The following is a 16,329-nucleotide window of genomic DNA, read 5'->3' as shown; positions in this document are numbered from 1 at the left end:
CAACAACCACCAAACGAGGAGCAGCACATCTCCTCCTCCACCCTCTCTGCCTTGGAAGCACCCTAAGTTTAGGATTACGCGCAATCCTCTCGATATTCTTACAGTGAGTCACTAACCCTTCTGCTCTCTGATCTCTTGATATTCTGTCTATAAAATCCCCTCTTTCTCCCCTCTCCATCTCTTCTTCCTTCTTCCCTCAACACCATCCACCACATCTCTTCTTCCTTGAGCAAGCACAGCAACTACCTTCAAGCTTGATCAAACACATCACACACATCAGATCTTATTACTCTCTTCAAATCAAGTCTCTATTGCTCTAAAGCACATTCTCACATTCACCAGATTTCAGCATCTGTATTCTCATTCAAGTGTGAACGCAAACACACCCCTTCGACCGGCAAGTCCTCTCTTTTTCATCTTTGCAAAGCTCAGACATCTCGTCTCCTTTGGCTAAAAATACCCTCCTCTCCCCTCGGAAGCCTTTCTCTATCCACTCTTCCTTCACATCCCTACCACACACCTTCACCACACTCTTCTTCATATCTCAATTTCATTTGAAATACACGCGCACACGTCGACTAACTTCTTCAGAATCATCTGTCACCATGTCGGACAGAGGTCGCTCACCCGCTCCGGGGGGGCCCTCGGGCTCGGGAAGACGACCTTCCCAGTCCCCAGCGCGATCCGCAACTGGCTCTGCTGGTGGACCTGCTGGCGGCTATCCCAAACCACTTGGTTTCGATCCTGCCAGGCTTGTAAAGCAGGAGGACCAAGGCAACACCCGCATGGAGTTGCCTCCAGATGCCTACATCTCTGAGACCAAGAAGGACATGTTCACTCTCCGAGAAGGTCGCTTCAACAATGAGGGCAGGTCGGAGTTTATCGAGGTCAATCAATACCGAATGACCAAGTTTGATTTCAACAAGAAGATCTACCAGTACGATGTAAGTATTCATGAATCCACATTGTGCATGCCCATACTAATGACAAATTCAGGTCGTTCTGTCTCCCAGCCCTGACAAGATTGGACCGGTCATGAAGAAGATCTGGGCTCATCCCGTCACTCAAAAGACCATGCAGCCGTACAAACTCGAAATGTGGCTCTTCGACGGGAAGAAGCTGGCATGGAGCCCGGCACTTGTCGATCGCGGTGAAATTCGTTTCTCTGTCGATCTGGACGAAGGCCAACGCCCTCCTGGTGCCAAGCCCCGCGAAGGCGGCAAGTTCTTGGTCACTATTCGAAAGACCACTGAGATTCAAGTCGCTGCACTTCAGGGCTATTTGTCTCACAAGATATCGTTCAACAACAGTGTTCAAGAGGCACTGAACTTCATTGACCATCTTGTTCGACAGTTCCCATCAAAGAACCTGCTCGCCATCAAGCGAAACTTCTACCAGACTGGCAGGCCTGGAGCTCCCCTTCAAGATGGAGCTATCGTTGAGGTCCACAAGGGAACCTACGCTTCGGTCCGAATGAGTGACAACTTGAAGAACGGTGGTGTCGGACTTGGCTACAACATTGATGTGGCCAACACCTGTTTCTGGATCGGCAACCAGCCATTGGACAAGATGGCCTGCAATTTCCTCGCTACTAGCGACCCTAGCAAGTACCGAGGACATACTCCTGGTACACTCAATGAGATCCTCAAGCCTGTCCGGGGCAAGACCGCATGGGAGTCATCCGACGCCTTCAAGCAGCTTCGCAAGTTGCGACGTCTCAAGTTCAAGGTCAAGCACAAGGGCCGAAAGAACGAAGACAAACTCTACACCATCCAGGACTTCGCATTCGACCCCAAGTTTGGTGAAGCTGGCCACACGGCCCGCACTCATACATTCGAGAAGGATGGGCAACAAATCTCAGTCTATGACTACTACAAGAAGATGTACAATGTCACTCTGCGACTTTCCCATCTCCCTCTCATCAATGCTGGTAAGGGTGGCTACATTCCCATGGAGCTTGCTTTCGTCGAGAGCATGCAACGCTATCCTTTCAAGTTAAATCCTGATCAGACCGCTGCAATGATCAAGATCGCTGTCACCCGGCCCGCCGTTCGCAAATCCGACATCCAAAAGGGAGCTGCCGCTCTTCAGATCGGCCAAGATCCTTATCTGAAGGAGTATGGCGTCAATTTCGAAGCCCAATTTGCGAAGACCGAGGCTCGTATTTTGCCTCCCCCTACTGTCAGGTTTGGCCAGGGTTCAGCGGAACCCAAGTTTGCTGGTCGCTGGGACTTGCGAGGTAAGAAGTTCTTCAAGCAGAACTCCGCCCCCCTCATGAACTGGGGCTTCGTTGCCTGTGAAGCACCTGTACCCCAGGCTGTTCTTTCGGCATTTGCCACGACTTTCAAGACCACCTTCATCGGCCACGGTGGAAAAGTTACTGGCGAGCCGCAACTCTTGAACGCACCTAGCAACTTGCGTTTCGAACCCGGAAAGCTCGTCGAATGGGCGCACGAGGAGATCACCCGCCGACAGGGTTACACTCAACTCCTGTTCATCGTCGTGTCCAAGAAGAACAGTGGTACCTACGAACGCCTCAAGAAGTCTGCCGATTGCAGATACGGCATCCTCAGCCAAGTTGTCCTTGGTAGCCATGTGCAAAAGAACAATGGTCAATACCACTCCAACGTTTGCATGAAGGTGAACGCCAAGCTTGGTGGTGCTACTGCCTGTACGCCCCCTCTGTGGAAGTCTCCCACATTCTTCCCCCCCAACCGCCCGACTATGATTATAGGCTGCGATGTCTCCCATGCCGCTCCTGGTGGTGCGACTGCTTCAGTTGCTTCCATGACAATGTCTGTGGATCCCAACGCTACTCGATACGCTGCAGTCGCCGAGACGAACGGTTATCGCGTCGAGATGCTCACTCCCTCCAATATCCGCTTCATGTTTGGAGAGCTCATTCCCAAGTGGAAACAAAACCACCCAGGACAGATGCCTGCGCACCTAATCTATTTCCGCGATGGCGTTAGTGAAGGCCAGTTCGCGCATGTATTGGAGCAGGAGGTATCTGAGATCAAGAAGCACCTCGGAAGCATCCTTCCTCCCGGCAAGGTGCCCAAATTCACGGTCATCATTGCCACAAAGCGTCACCACGTCCGCTTCTTCCCTCAGAAGGGAGACAAGAACGGCAACCCTCTGCCTGGTACTCTTGTTGAGAAGGAAGTCACTCACCCATTCATGTTTGACTTTTACCTCAACTCTCATGTTGCTATTCAGGGAACCGCACGACCTGTCCACTACTCTGTGATTCTGGATGAGATGAGAATGCCTGTCAATGATCTTCAAAAGATGATCTACCAGCAGTGCTACTCGTATGCCCGATCCACTACCCCTGTCTCCCTCCACCCTGCTGTTTACTACGCGCATCTCGCTAGCAACCGAGCTCGCGCCCACGAAAACATCGCCACCAGTGACGGATTCAGAACTGGTGCCAAGGGACATGAGATTGCTCGAGAGAAGCAAGCTCACGGAATCACTTCATCAGCTCCTAACAGGGCCGCTGATGCGCCCCCTCTGATCCGTCTGGGAGGCCCTTGCAGACAGACTCCTGCTGATGGCGAGCAGCGACAACGCGACTTCTTCCGCAGTACCATGTGGTTCATCTAATCTTCACAGTGATGTTGGTGTAAGCTATGGATGATGATCATGGACTTGCGACGAGGATGGACAAGGAAGAACGATGAACGGTGAAGGATGATGATAGAGAGAGAGGCGATCGCTTGGGAGGAGGGACGGGCATGGACAATGCGAGCGATTGCATTTCTGAAGCGAAACTGGCGCTGAACAGCGACAGAGTTACAGAAACACACAAACTAAAAGGGGCGACCGGTTTGGCGGGAAGTGGCGGTGGAGGTTGATTTTACTTGTTCTACATGCAATAGTTCTAGATCAATTCTAACCATATGATCTGGCAGATGTCTTTTCTTGCTCTACGTGAAGTACAATATGCTGAGCCTTATTAGTAGGTAGTGACCGTTCAAGAGCACTTGAAGCACACATCTCGAAGTGTTGTCATACACCTTCTCAAAATCCGAATAGACTTGGACTAGATCATGGTCTCTACACCACCTCACCATGCCTGACAAGATTGAAGTCCGCAGAGACTTGTTTGTACCAATAATTACAACTTTGATTCGAGGTCCGGAAGCAACATACTGGATCAGACAAGACGCTTGCGGTAGTGGCAAATGTCTCAGTCAAATGGACGGGTCGTCTCAGGTACCCGCGTTCTTTGCCTCAAGCAGTCAAGTTGTCGGAGACTAACAGTCCAGTGTAGGCGAGGGGAACATAACAAAGGCCATACTGATGTTGGAAAATAATAACTGCTGGTAATATGAGACCAAGTTGAACGATGAAGAGAAGCAGACAAATCTCGACGTAAGCATGAAAGAAAACACCACCAAGAACGTGTGCAAGTTAAACAAAAACGACATTGTTGTATTGCACTGACCTGTTACCTAGAAAAACGATGACTTGCGAAAGAATGATCTAAATCCTTCGTTGTAGGGTAAATACAAAAATGTGTTACACGGTTCAAGTGTATGCTTTCTCCCAAAGTGTGACCGACGATCGATCCATGAAGTGAAACACGCCCATTCCTAACGTTGGAGTTATGTCCCAGATGAGATCATCGGCATGACCCGTTTAAGAGAACTAGATGTCTCAGAATCTCCTGCAAGCCTGAAAGCGGCTGATCGGTTCGTCAGAAACCCAAAAGCAGTACTTGGAACCAGGCTGTGCTGAGGATGGTTTCGGAGTCAGATCTACTTGGAGAATCATACATCCCAAAGCCAAGACTCTTTGAAGAAAGAGATAAATATCAACCGTTTCTCGGCTCTTCTGGTTTCGAATCATCTCGTTCATTCACCCAGCCTAGTCACTCACTCATTCCTTGTGCATTTCAAGTCAGTCAGTCATTCACTCTTTAATTTTTCTTTTCAGTATTTCTACACGGTCAAAATGTTGCAATCACTTTTCCTTGCCAGCGCCCTGGCAGTCGGTATCTACGCCCAGTCAACTCCTGACCCTGCTCTCACAGCAAACGGAGCTTTCCAACACCTCGGCTGTGTAGCCATCAGACCTGGAACCTTTCCTCGACAGCTCAACCTAGGTCAGACGGGGTGTGCTTCAACTTGCTCATCAAACGGGAACATCATCGGATTTCGTGGAAATAGCTGTGTCTGTGACCGGCTCGACCTATCCGATCGTCCTATCACGTACCGCGTTGTCAAGGTAGACAACTCCCTCTGCACTCAATGGTGTGACCCAGCCGATAAGTCCAAGGGGACATGCGGAGGTGCTTCGGTACAAGGATGGCCCATCTACGATCTGTACAAGAGAAACAACGCTCAGATCGTTTATGAGAATTTCCCGAGCGCAACGCCAACTCCCATGTCTAGCGTTTATCCTCCTGCTCCGACTGGTGGGCCCAAGCCCGGTGATGTTTGGCACGAGTGCCCACCTCACGTTGTTGACTGCCCCTATCGCAACAAGTGTCCCAATGGGAAGTGCAATTATGTACCCAAGCCCATTGTCAAGCCTTGTTATGGGTGTTCTTACAACGGTACTGGAAACTGGACGGCTCCTACTTGCCCCCCTGGTGGTTGCGGCAATGGTAGTAAGCCAGCCCCAGCTCCAGTTCCAGTTCCCGTCCCGGTCCCCAACCCTCCTTGCAAGGACGGCTGTAATAATGGGAATGGAGGTAACGGCGGAAACGGAGGTAACGGCGGCGATGGTAGCAACGGCGGAAACGGCGATAATGGGGGTAACGGTGGTGATGGTGGCTCAGGAGGTAACGGTGGTAGTGGCGGTAACGGAGGAAACGGTGGAAATGGAGGCAATGGAAGCTCTGGGGGGAATGGAGGATCCAGTGGTGGTGACAGTTCAGGAAATGGCTCTGACGGTCAAGATGACTCTGGTGGAAATGGAGGGGACACACCTCCCGTTATCGTCAACTCGGCGGTCAAGATCCAAAGCGCAAGCTTTATATCTTTCTTTCTAACACTCTCTTTGGCCTCCATCCTTTTATAGGCCCTGGAGACGATTCTTTCTTTCATAGGGGGTTTGGAAGTGGTGCATTTGTCTTTTCGTTTACGCCCAAAGCATAGAAAAGGGGTAATGGGCGGTTGGCATAGAGCTTTGGCTTAATATAATATCACATCACACTATATCAGCGAGATGATCACTATTGCAGTACTTGGGTGTCATTAATCTTTTATTTATTTATCTATTTCATTTTACTAACTTTTAGTATCGCGGTGCATGAGTCCCTCAAATGGCTCGAAATTGTCTCTGTACGCCGTGTTTTAAGTCGCTTAAGCAATGATCTTCTCGACACACTCAATGCTATGATTTGTCAGTAGTTGCATCAAAAGATCTGGATTGAGAATACTCACCCGTAGTTGTTCTTGAGCTCGTTCATCAATGTCCTAGCAAGGCTGGGGTAGACAGGGGCGACGACACCCTTGTCTGTGATGGTACCGTCGAGGACCATCTTGGTGGCTATTGGCATGTCAGTATGTCTAGACACAAATCGTAAAAAATAGGAAGGATGAACGTACCAACACCACAAGGAACTCCGACCAGTCTGGACATGGCAGAGAAACCACCGGAGCCCTCAGGGGCACCGTACTCAACAAGAGTGGAAGTCCAGGTGTTCTGGCTACCGTCCTTGTTGACGACCTCAAAAGTGTGCTGGAGGAAGACAAGGTCACGCTCGCCCTTCTCGTAAGCCATCTTCTGCTCGAGAGAAGCGCAAAGGGTGTCGAGAGCGGTTCCGCGGGGGGTGATGTTGACATCAGAGAAGACACCAACTGTAGTATGATATCAGCATAGGTTTATATGACTGGTAAGCATGTAGACTTACTCCACTTGAGTCCAGCCAGCACTTGGTTCTTAACAGACTCGTCCTTGAATGAGGTCTTGGAGAGGACAGCCTTGGTCAGGTCCTCCTCACTTGATGAGTTGGCACCAATGAACTTCTGGAGAGCGTCCTTCCAAGGGATGGCCTGCTTGAAGAAGTCCTGCTTGTCGGTGCTGAGGAAGCCAATGTCGACAAGAGACTTGACGAATTGAGGGAAGCCGTTGTAACGCATGGTTCCTCGGACAACGGTCTCAGCATCGGGGATTCGGTATCTACCAAAGTTAGTCACTGTTGTTGGAGAAAGTACTGTACAACTTACCGCTCGCGGTAACCGGTGCTGTCTCGGTTTCCGTAGGCGACAAAGTTGAATCCCAGGTAACCAGAGTGGTAAGGCTGAGCAGTGCTCATCAGATCGACACCAGAGATGTCAACCAGCTTGTTATCCTCGTAGTACTTGGCGTTGTTCTTGAGGGCCAGAAGGACACCTCGGCTGCTCCAGCTGAACTTGTATCCTGCATAAAATTAGTAACGGCGCTGGGTGTAGTAATTGGAGCTCGAGTTACCTAGAGGGTTGTTGGAGTCTATGATGTGGTTAGCTTTGGACTACAGTGAGCCATTGGGACGAATTGCGTACTCTCAGGGGCAGGTAGACCACCGCAGTAGCTCTTGAAAGACTTGATCTTGCCTCCCTCCTGCTGGATGCGGTCGATGAAGTCGACAGCGTAAAGGTGGTCGACACTAAAGAGAGTTAGTTAACAGATAGGGGCGATGGTGTCTGTTGAAGGCATACCCAGGGTCAACCTAGAGTTGTCAGCAAGCTACCATTGAAGCATTGGGTGATCAACTTACACCAATCTCGTTGAGGACGGTAATACCAGCGGCCTTGGCCTCCTCGTGGAGCTCCTCCATGGCAGGAGAGACGTAAGAGGTAGTGACGACATTCTTCTTAGCCTTGATAGCGGCCTTGATGACAGCAGCGTGGAAGGTGTAAGGGATCAGAGAGATGGTGACATCGTGCTCAGAGACGGCCTGCTCGAGAGCGGCGGAATCGTTAACGTCGAGGCTGATGGCCTTGGTGTTATCGTAAGTACCGGCGAGGTTCTTGGCCGAAGTGAGAGTACGGCAAGCAACAGTGACGTGAACACCGGCCTTGGAAAGGACCTCAACGGCAGGAGTGGCAACGAAGCCGGAACCGAGAAGAAGGGCTGATTGAGGCATTGTTGACTTTGGAGATGTATTGATTACAGTTGTTAATGAAAAAAAGATTCTCCAAAGCTAAAACAAGCAAAAGAATTTCAAGCACCTCTTTCCCTTTCTTGTCAGTCAAGCTTGACGTTCGTTGGTTGGCCCCGCATAACGAGGGGCAGTAGCCAGCAACAGCAACCAGCAGTCAGCAGTATAATACGTAGTTCCGGCTATCGGAGGGACCGGGGTTCATCCCACCCGATGTCGGGCTATTCGCTGGGGAAGAAGAATAAACCCGTAACAAAGCGTTGATTTAAAACGCCAAAAGCCTGGGGCTGGCCAGTTGAAATGTTTCGTTATGACGAAACTACGGGTAAAAGTGGATTTTGAATGTTGATAAAGATCATGAGTCCTTGCCGGACCAAAAAGGAATGCGATACCGATGAAAATGACTTGTAGTAGAGCTACAATAGGTAATAAATTGAGGCTCAAATACAGATGTACATCATTCTAGCCAGTCAATTGAAAGGCAGCAGGAAAACACCACGGGATGCCTGCGCAGTGATTGGTCTCTAATCTGTCTTAGTCGCCAACATGATGGACGATTTCATCAACAACCACAAAGACCAGTAATAGTGAACAATTTGTTTGTTCGACTCAAACTGTAGTTCCTGCAAATAGATAGACTGTGGTTGATCCGCTAAAACACTCATCGAAATCTGTCAGAGACAAGGATTACTAGCTATTGTGGTTGTTAGCATACGAGATATCCCTAGACGGCCAACATGTCCCTTCAGAAGACATCATAAACTTTGATTGAGCATAAAGAGCCGAAGCCATGATGTAAATACTAACGAAAATTGCAATTTATTGCACAGCATCCTAACTTTATCGTGGACAGCCCCAACGTCTAAGCTAACATGCGACGATCAAACTCAATCATGACTTTAATACAACGACCCTGCACTTATTTAATAACGCAGAATACATCTTGTCAAGTTGAAGATCCAATTGAATTCGGGTTTGGTATCAATATACAAACACTGAAAGACTTGCGGCGGGCTGTGTACTTTGTGAAAATGAGTTGGCAGGCATGAGTTTCATCAAGCGCCCAACAAAGCTCTTATGACTCGATTCATTTGATCCATTACGGGGCGCGTTTCACGGCGACATGACCGAAAAAGTGTATCAACTTGGACAACAGTTCGTTGGGTCAGATAAAAGGCCATTTAGCGGTCACCAGCATGGCCTTCGGTTTTAGGCAGATACCAAGAGACAGCACCGCCCCAGACGACTCGACTATAATTACATTTCTCCGCAGACTCGCCTTATGATCTTGGAAGCTATACCCATATGAGATTGACAGATTGCTACTGTTCTACAACGGGCGCAATAAAGCTTTGGCCAGTCGGTGTAGATGGTAACGGCTTCTCAGGAGTCCCCCCCGGGTGGACACCCGTGGCCCGATCCGCCCGCTGCCAGGTTTGAAGCTTGATCTTAAAGAGTCAAAACTTTTCTCGAAAGTGGAAAAACTACTTCTGCAAGATTCTTTCACCCTTGCAAGGCCGCATTTGGATGCGTCTGTCGCAAACGGAAAGGTGGACTTGCAGGTGAGACCTTGTTCCAAGCCAACTCCGATGACCAGGTTGACCGAGAGGTGAGGGAGATGGGTGCAAATCTTTCCATTTACCATATGGAAATATTACAGCGTAGTAGGAGACAGTTAAGCTTGTGAACGATGAGCTGAGAGGGTGGGCTTTCTTACCTCAAACACCCCTAGAGTCAGTTAGTAACCAGGTGGTAGTGGCTGGGCAAGACTAACCAGAAATAAAAGATGGCAACACTACACTTTGTATCACGGCTGTTGGTTGACAGACAATTTCCCTGCAGTTGGTTGCGATGGAATTTCCTTGGTAGGAGTGGATGGATGGATTGCAGTGTTGTGTGCCTTGAGCACGCCCCCTATCTTCACTAACGGGACAACGGATTCATCGCAAGCCTATTCCAACACAACAGCCTTACTTTAGGAACCTGGATACTCATCCTCAGGTCAATTCTACCTGCATAATGCAATCTTGTTGGTTGTCCAATGATTAATTATAGGACAACGACAACCCTGCCTTAGCGGTGAGGTGATGATAAGTAGTCAGTCAGTGATGCCTGTTTGATATGTATCGAAGAAGGTACTGGTACGGTATGTACAAAGGAAGGCGCCACCGGGGGTGACTTGTGTCTTTCCTCCCTTGGGCCTTGAGCAATAGAAAAGTGCTCACGCACGTTCTTTCCTCTTCTCTCTTTGATGTCTCCATCAATTTGAAGAACTCACATTACCGAATCTGCCATTTCCATATTGTCTCTTGTCTCACTTGCTTCTTGGCCTTCATTCTTGTCGACTCCAGAATGTCGCACCCTTTCTTTGATCGTCGCGACATAACCTTTGAGACAGACACGCGAGAAATCCTAGACATGGTGACGACTATGTGACAACAGGTCTCACCCTGTCTCAGTCCATGTCAGCTCATCGAACTACTCCAGCCCGACCACAGAACCGATACCATCGAACAAACGCCCCTTTACAATGCGCCGACATAGTCTTCGACAGCACTTGCTTCTGGATGTGGTCCACAATAACTTCCCTCCAGATACATGTCGTCTGCATGCTAGTGTCTGAAGGTAGACGCGTGGACGTGAGATCATTTAAAAGACATGTCTCCAGCACATCAGTGGTGACACTACTCAAACACGACTGAGATTACTGCAGCCATCTCAAGCAGCTGTTGTACCATAATCCAGTTCGAACCCCAAGTTTACAAACCAACCTCCCCCACTCGTGTGTAAATGACTGAAACGATCAACGATACCATTGTCGATGGCGACACATACTCATGGTAGGCCTTCTCCGCCCCTATTTGCCAACAAGACAATATCACCACTCCAATCCTTCTGACGTGTCTTTGTTGAAACCATTCACTGACTGGTACGAACTCCAACAGCTGTTCTACTTGCGAAAGTCGGAATACTATGGATTCTCGAAGAAATTCGGATTCCTTTACAACCGAAGAGTATCAGTTCCGACTTGATACATTTGCCAGTGGTACCCTCGAAGATGATCCTGTCTCTGTCCGGCTTGGACAACGCACACATCTTAGACCATCATATGAAGATCAACACGCCTTTGAGTTATTGGTAGATCATTTCTTCCCATCCTTGAATCGCCCACGTTACCATTCACTCGAGGTCTGGTACGAAGGGTATAACGCGACTGGAACTTTCGGTGGACCACCCCATGACTGGTTCGCTGTGACACTTACCGGGCATGTCCAGTCTTTACTGACTGGTATCGGCACTCAGTTCGGCGATTATTGATCATGTACAGCCCTTCTTAAGTCTCTACGTTGCGGTCGGTATACAATCTGACTTGGACCGCTATGCCAAACACGATTCGCAACGTTGCTACAACACGATAGTAAGATTGTTCTATGCAACGCAAGCAACACAAAAGTGTCTGTCAAGGCTCATGCTAAATTATCTTACAGGCATTCAACCCTCGATCACCTCGGATAATCTGCACCGACCCTTATGCGACAAGTTCAATTCTACAGACGACGACTCTTATATATCCTGCCAGGGGATCTACAAGCGGTTGTCAGCATATGGCTGGTTGATGAGGCGACCAGAAAACAGCCAGATGCTGATTCCTTTGTCAACTCTCGTATTTGTTTTCCATTTTCTTGTATGCTCCCAACTTGGGCGCTCTTCTCTTACGCCGCTCTATTCCTGAGTTGATATATACTGTGTATCTTACTACACTAAACACTCTTAATTATCCCATTCCACGTTACCCCCAACTATATTCTCATGAAGTGTCGTCCGCCAGTAGGCTCTTGATCTCTCATTCGGCCCTTACAAACCTGTTTCTAAAGATGTTCAGCCATTTGGGACTTTCCCCACAAACAGAGAGTGATGGACCTCGTGGTGTTACACATCGGCTTTTCTTGCATGAGCACCATCTTGATAAAGACATCTACTGTACTACCGTTAATACAATTATAAAGGCTGCACGCCTCCCCCAAATGTTCAAGAACCCCCACGCTCCATATTATCCCCAGTGACGCCATCAACGGTGTGGTTCAACATCTTATCTAGCGCTCCTCAGGGTATCAGAAAAATTGGCCGCTGTAAGCCTAGAAGACGAAATTAGTGGGTCACTTTATGCTCTTTAGACTATGGCTCTTAGACTGTATATTTTTATAACCTAAGACCTAGGGGGTTATTTTTTCTGCTACCCACTAGACGCTGAACTTACCCCAGGCTCTCTCCACAACTTCCCCTCACTTTCCGGCAATAAATGGAATTAAGAGGAAGAAAACCTTCACAAATGCGACAAGAGTGCAAAACATTGCCCAGATTGGTGATTTGAGGGAATTTCAGACGAGAAAAGGCCATGAATGGAAATGCAATTGCTATTTCGCAAGAAACTGACTCAGGTTCGGTACAAAAGGAACATTCGGCGAGCCACAAGCATCGGAAACAAGATCAAGTGCCGAATCCCGGGATTTCATGCATGACTGGCCGTCGTGGGGGTAACTGTACATGGTCATCGACTCATTACAGTCTAGGATAGTCAAGAGAGGCAAGAGGAGGATCTTTGAGTTGCAGCGAGATCGGCATCTGAGATCTTATAGAGTCCGAGCTAAAGATGCATGTATGGATATATAATACGAGCACCTGGCCCGGGTCTCCGGGTATCAAAAAAGTTGGCCACTGGAGGCACAAGAGACGAAATTAGTAGGCCAGCTTGTACTACTTGGGCGACGACTACCGAAATACAAACACACCAATTCAACCATGGCTGACGGCATAACCACCAAATCTGAGCTCGAACAGGCTCGTGCAGAAGAGATGGAACAAACAGGAGACAACATCGCTAGAGTTAATAGTATCCGGTCTACACATCCGGACAAGCCTCAAGAGGATGGAATTTATGCACAAGCACTTGCACAATATCCAACCGACGACTCGATCGACCCAATCTTGGAAAAGAAGGTTAGAAGAAAACTGGACCGACTTATCATTCCCGTTCTTGGAGTTTGCTACTTCTTCTATTATGTCGACAAGACCACACTTTCATATGCTGCAATCTTTGGGCTAAGAGATGACCTCAGCTTGAAAGGAGACGAATACTCTTGGCTTTCCAGCAGTTTCTACTTCGGCTGGCTTGTCTGGGCCATCCCCTCGAACCTCTTGATGCAACGCAGCCCCCCTGGATATTACTTGGCCTTCAACATCTTCATGTGGGGTGCTCTCCTCATGACACAAGCTGCAGCAAACAATTTTGCTGGTCTTCTTGCTCTAAGAATCCTCTCTGGTGCATTTGAGGCCATCGCTGATCCAGCCTTCATGCTCATTACCTCGATGTATTTCACGCGAGAGGAGCAACCAAGTAGAATTTCAGCTTGGTATGCTTTCAATGGCGTTGGGGTTGCTGGTGGAGGTCTGATCGGTTAGTAGCTGTTCTTTTTGGGCTTCTTTGATGTTTGGCTAACCGTCTTGCAACAGGCTATGCTATTGGTAACATCCGAGGGGCACTTCAGTCCTGGCGGTATGAGTTCCTTGTTGTCGGTGCCTTTTGTTCCGCTTGGGCTATTGCTCTTGTCCTGCTGCTACCGAATTCACCCCGTACTATTCGGGGTTTCTCACACGACGAGAAACTCGTCATGATCGCCCGAATGCGACGCAACCAGACAGGAATCGAGCAACGCAGAATTAACTGGGGGCAAATCAAGGAAGCCTATCTTGACTATAAGACATGGCTTTTCACATTGCTTGGTTTTGTGTCTAACGTTCCCAATGGCGGCATTTCCAACTTTTCGACACTTGTCATTAAAGGACTTGGCTTTGATACTTTGCACACTGCTCTCTTGGGTATCCCCCAAGGTGCTCTCGTTGTCATCTGGATTGGTTTAGGTGCTTTAGCGAACAAGTACATGCCACCCAACAGCCGTACACTTGTCAGCGCCATCTTTATGATCCCAACTATTGCTGGTGCACTTGGTTTTCTTCTTGCTCCTGCGGATGCATATGTTGGTCGTTTGATTTGCTTGTAAGTGCCTTTACATCCCTTGTCTGATCAAGGAACTAATCTAAAATCCTCGCAGCTATCTTACTGGATCATATCAAGCATCCTTTGTTATCTGCTTATCCCTTATCACCTCAAACACTGGTGGTCAGTCCAAGAAAATGATTGTTTCTGGAATGATCTGGTTCGGCGCCTGCATTGGAAACATTGCAAGTCCATTTTTCTATCGTTCCGAACAGGCGCCTACGTACCCCCTTGGTATCGGCTCACTGCTTGTCGCCAACTGCATAGAGTTTGTTCTTTTCTTTGTCTTTAGATACGCTTTCAAGTGGGAGAACAAGAAGAAAGAAAAGCAACGCGAGGCTTTGCGTGCAGCAGGCCATGACATTACTGCGAATGCAACCGCTTTCACAGACATGACGGACAAGGAGAACCCCAATTTTGAATATGTTTACTAGACCAGGTTATAGTCTGATTAAGTATTATATCAAACAGCTATATAAAATGGTATGGATTTCCCCATCGGTATAATGTGGCTCGTCTTGAGGTCACATCGCTGAGATGAATATGCATGCACATCGATCCCAGTCACAGTAACGGACTCCAGTCAACTCAGATTTTCAAATCATAAGAAATGATGATATCGCCTTGTTTCTTCCGTTCTATTATTTCTGGCTTTCTGTCTTTTCTGTAAAGCTGACAATTTTCAAAAAAGCTCCCAGCTTCAACCTCCAACAATCAAGCTACTCGAGGGACAAAGAATTATTTCCATAGGGTTCTGTACATCTCATTGTTCGTAGAAACATGGAAGAATATCCATGTTTAAAATCGTGTTCTTCTAGGACATGTTATGTTAACACGCTCAAGTTCTTAGAACAGTGTTCAACTAACAAAGCAATCATTGATATTGCAACGGGCCACCATGTCAATAACTCAGTACCTTTCACGATACTGGTAACATCACCTGTTGAATTCCTTGAACAATAGGATTTTTCTCTCTATTTAAGCTGTAGAATCTGCTGCTCCTAAATCAGAAACTTTCTCTCCCAAAAAAACTTCATTCTCACTCAACTTTGGGATATTACACCACCATCAAACACTCCCGGTATCCATCTGTCACGATATCTAGTTTCTGGTAAGTACCCCCCCCGAAAACCCCTTTTACTAACATGTTCCCTCAGCAAACCGTCACAATGGCTCCCACTCCGACCCCCACACCCGTGTCTTCTTCCCCCAAAGACTCAGACACTATTTCATGGGTGTCTACCGGTCTGATCATCGCTCTATGCATCACCCTAGTCACCATCCTTGGAATGTCCCTCCGTATTCGCGATTACATCGTCGAAAAGAGAGAAGAGGACGACAAGCTCGTAAAATCTCAAAACGCGTTGCGAGACAGCGAATCTGACAGAAAGGGACTCCAGCGAGAGGCGGATCTGCTGTCCCAAGAGCTGCAGAACTGGCGAACATTGTATGCCGAGTGCTGGGTTGAAATGACCGCCGCTGGTACATTCTGCCGAGAGAACCACAGCCACCGTCCCTCGGACCAGCCAAACAAGAAGCCTGATGTCTCTACCCAAACCAAAGGTCCGGACGTTGATGGATCCGAAAGTCGGATCGAACGGGCGAGGCCGATTCTAAGGCCGACTCTATCGGGGTTTGCTCGCGGAGACGCGGCTCATTATGTCGTTGATGGGCGCTGGCAGGTACCCCAGCAGATTAAGTTTGGAGACATGTCCACGATTCATCTTGACACTGATGATGCACAGATTGACAATCCTGTTTTGAAGGACTCCGCTCAAGATCCTAACAGGGATCCGGACGCCCCGAATGATGCTCATGCTGGACATGGGCGACGGGAATGAAACTATTACAAGATCCAGGTGATCTGGTAAGTTCTCATCCCTCTCCCCCTTTTCTTCGTTCTAAGGTCTTTTGAGTTATGGCTGGTGGTATTGCTGGTCTTTGATGCGGGAATATCGTTGCAAGTGCAACTGGTAGTTGAGTAGGTAAGTACTGAATAAAATTCCATTTTCTTGGAAATTTGATTTTCTACAATACGTGACAACGTGGTTTGTAAGTTGAACCGCCAAAACAGAGAATGCCTAGACACTGGCAGATTAATCCAGAATATTGGTATCTAATCGTAAAATAACTGACCATTTTTCTCGTTCACAGAAGAAGCCCGTGTAAGCTATAC

The 16,329-nt window shown here is 48.2% G+C and overlaps 6 protein-coding genes across 6 annotated transcripts; 5 read left to right on the top strand and 1 right to left on the bottom strand.

Annotated features, from left to right (window-relative positions):
* Positions 1-605: 605 nt before the first annotated feature.
* On the top strand, positions 606-3,609 carry FPOAC1_000364 (uncharacterized protein; the record flags this gene model as incomplete). Its single annotated transcript, XM_044844980.1, has 2 exons — positions 606-944; positions 997-3,609. 2 exons carry the CDS (start codon positions 606-608, stop codon positions 3,607-3,609), a joined length of 2,952 nt encoding a protein of 983 aa, XP_044710896.1.
* Positions 3,610-4,962: 1,353 nt separating this feature from the next.
* On the top strand, positions 4,963-6,033 carry FPOAC1_000363 (uncharacterized protein; the record flags this gene model as incomplete). The annotated part of the gene is made up of 1 exon (XM_044844979.1): positions 4,963-6,033. One exon carries the CDS (start codon positions 4,963-4,965, stop codon positions 6,031-6,033), a length of 1,071 nt encoding a protein of 356 aa, XP_044710895.1.
* A 134-nt stretch (positions 6,034-6,167) lies between these two features.
* Positions 6,168-8,083, bottom strand: LYS3 (Saccharopine dehydrogenase [NADP(+), L-glutamate-forming]; the record flags this gene model as incomplete). Its single annotated transcript, XM_044844978.1, has 11 exons — positions 6,168-6,187; positions 6,248-6,294; positions 6,343-6,348; positions 6,399-6,504; positions 6,564-6,815; positions 6,869-7,137; positions 7,185-7,377; positions 7,429-7,446; positions 7,500-7,603; positions 7,656-7,666; positions 7,715-8,083. 11 exons carry the CDS (start codon positions 8,081-8,083, stop codon positions 6,168-6,170), a joined length of 1,395 nt encoding a protein of 464 aa, XP_044710894.1.
* A 2,988-nt stretch (positions 8,084-11,071) lies between these two features.
* FPOAC1_000361 (uncharacterized protein) lies at positions 11,072-11,416 on the top strand (the record flags this gene model as incomplete). The annotated part of the gene is made up of 1 exon (XM_044844977.1): positions 11,072-11,416. One exon carries the CDS (start codon positions 11,072-11,074, stop codon positions 11,414-11,416), a length of 345 nt encoding a protein of 114 aa, XP_044710893.1.
* Positions 11,417-12,898: 1,482 nt separating this feature from the next.
* On the top strand, positions 12,899-14,587 carry FPOAC1_000360 (uncharacterized protein; the record flags this gene model as incomplete). The annotated part of the gene is made up of 3 exons (XM_044844976.1): positions 12,899-13,553; positions 13,610-14,153; positions 14,209-14,587. The coding sequence occupies 3 exons, from the start codon at positions 12,899-12,901 to the stop codon at positions 14,585-14,587; spliced, it is 1,578 nt and encodes a 525-aa protein (XP_044710892.1).
* Positions 14,588-15,322: 735 nt separating this feature from the next.
* Positions 15,323-15,994, top strand: FPOAC1_000359 (uncharacterized protein; the record flags this gene model as incomplete). The annotated part of the gene is made up of 1 exon (XM_044844975.1): positions 15,323-15,994. One exon carries the CDS (start codon positions 15,323-15,325, stop codon positions 15,992-15,994), a length of 672 nt encoding a protein of 223 aa, XP_044710891.1.
* Between the last annotated feature and the right edge of the window lie 335 nt (positions 15,995-16,329).

The sequence above is a fragment of the Fusarium poae genome, chromosome 1 (genome assembly GCF_019609905.1).
Source record: "Fusarium poae strain DAOMC 252244 chromosome 1, whole genome shotgun sequence".
In the NCBI taxonomy this organism is placed as follows: Eukaryota; Fungi; Ascomycota; class Sordariomycetes; order Hypocreales; family Nectriaceae; genus Fusarium; species Fusarium poae.
The sequence above is the reverse complement of the archived record's forward strand: the minus strand, read 5'-3'. Positions and strand labels throughout refer to the sequence as shown.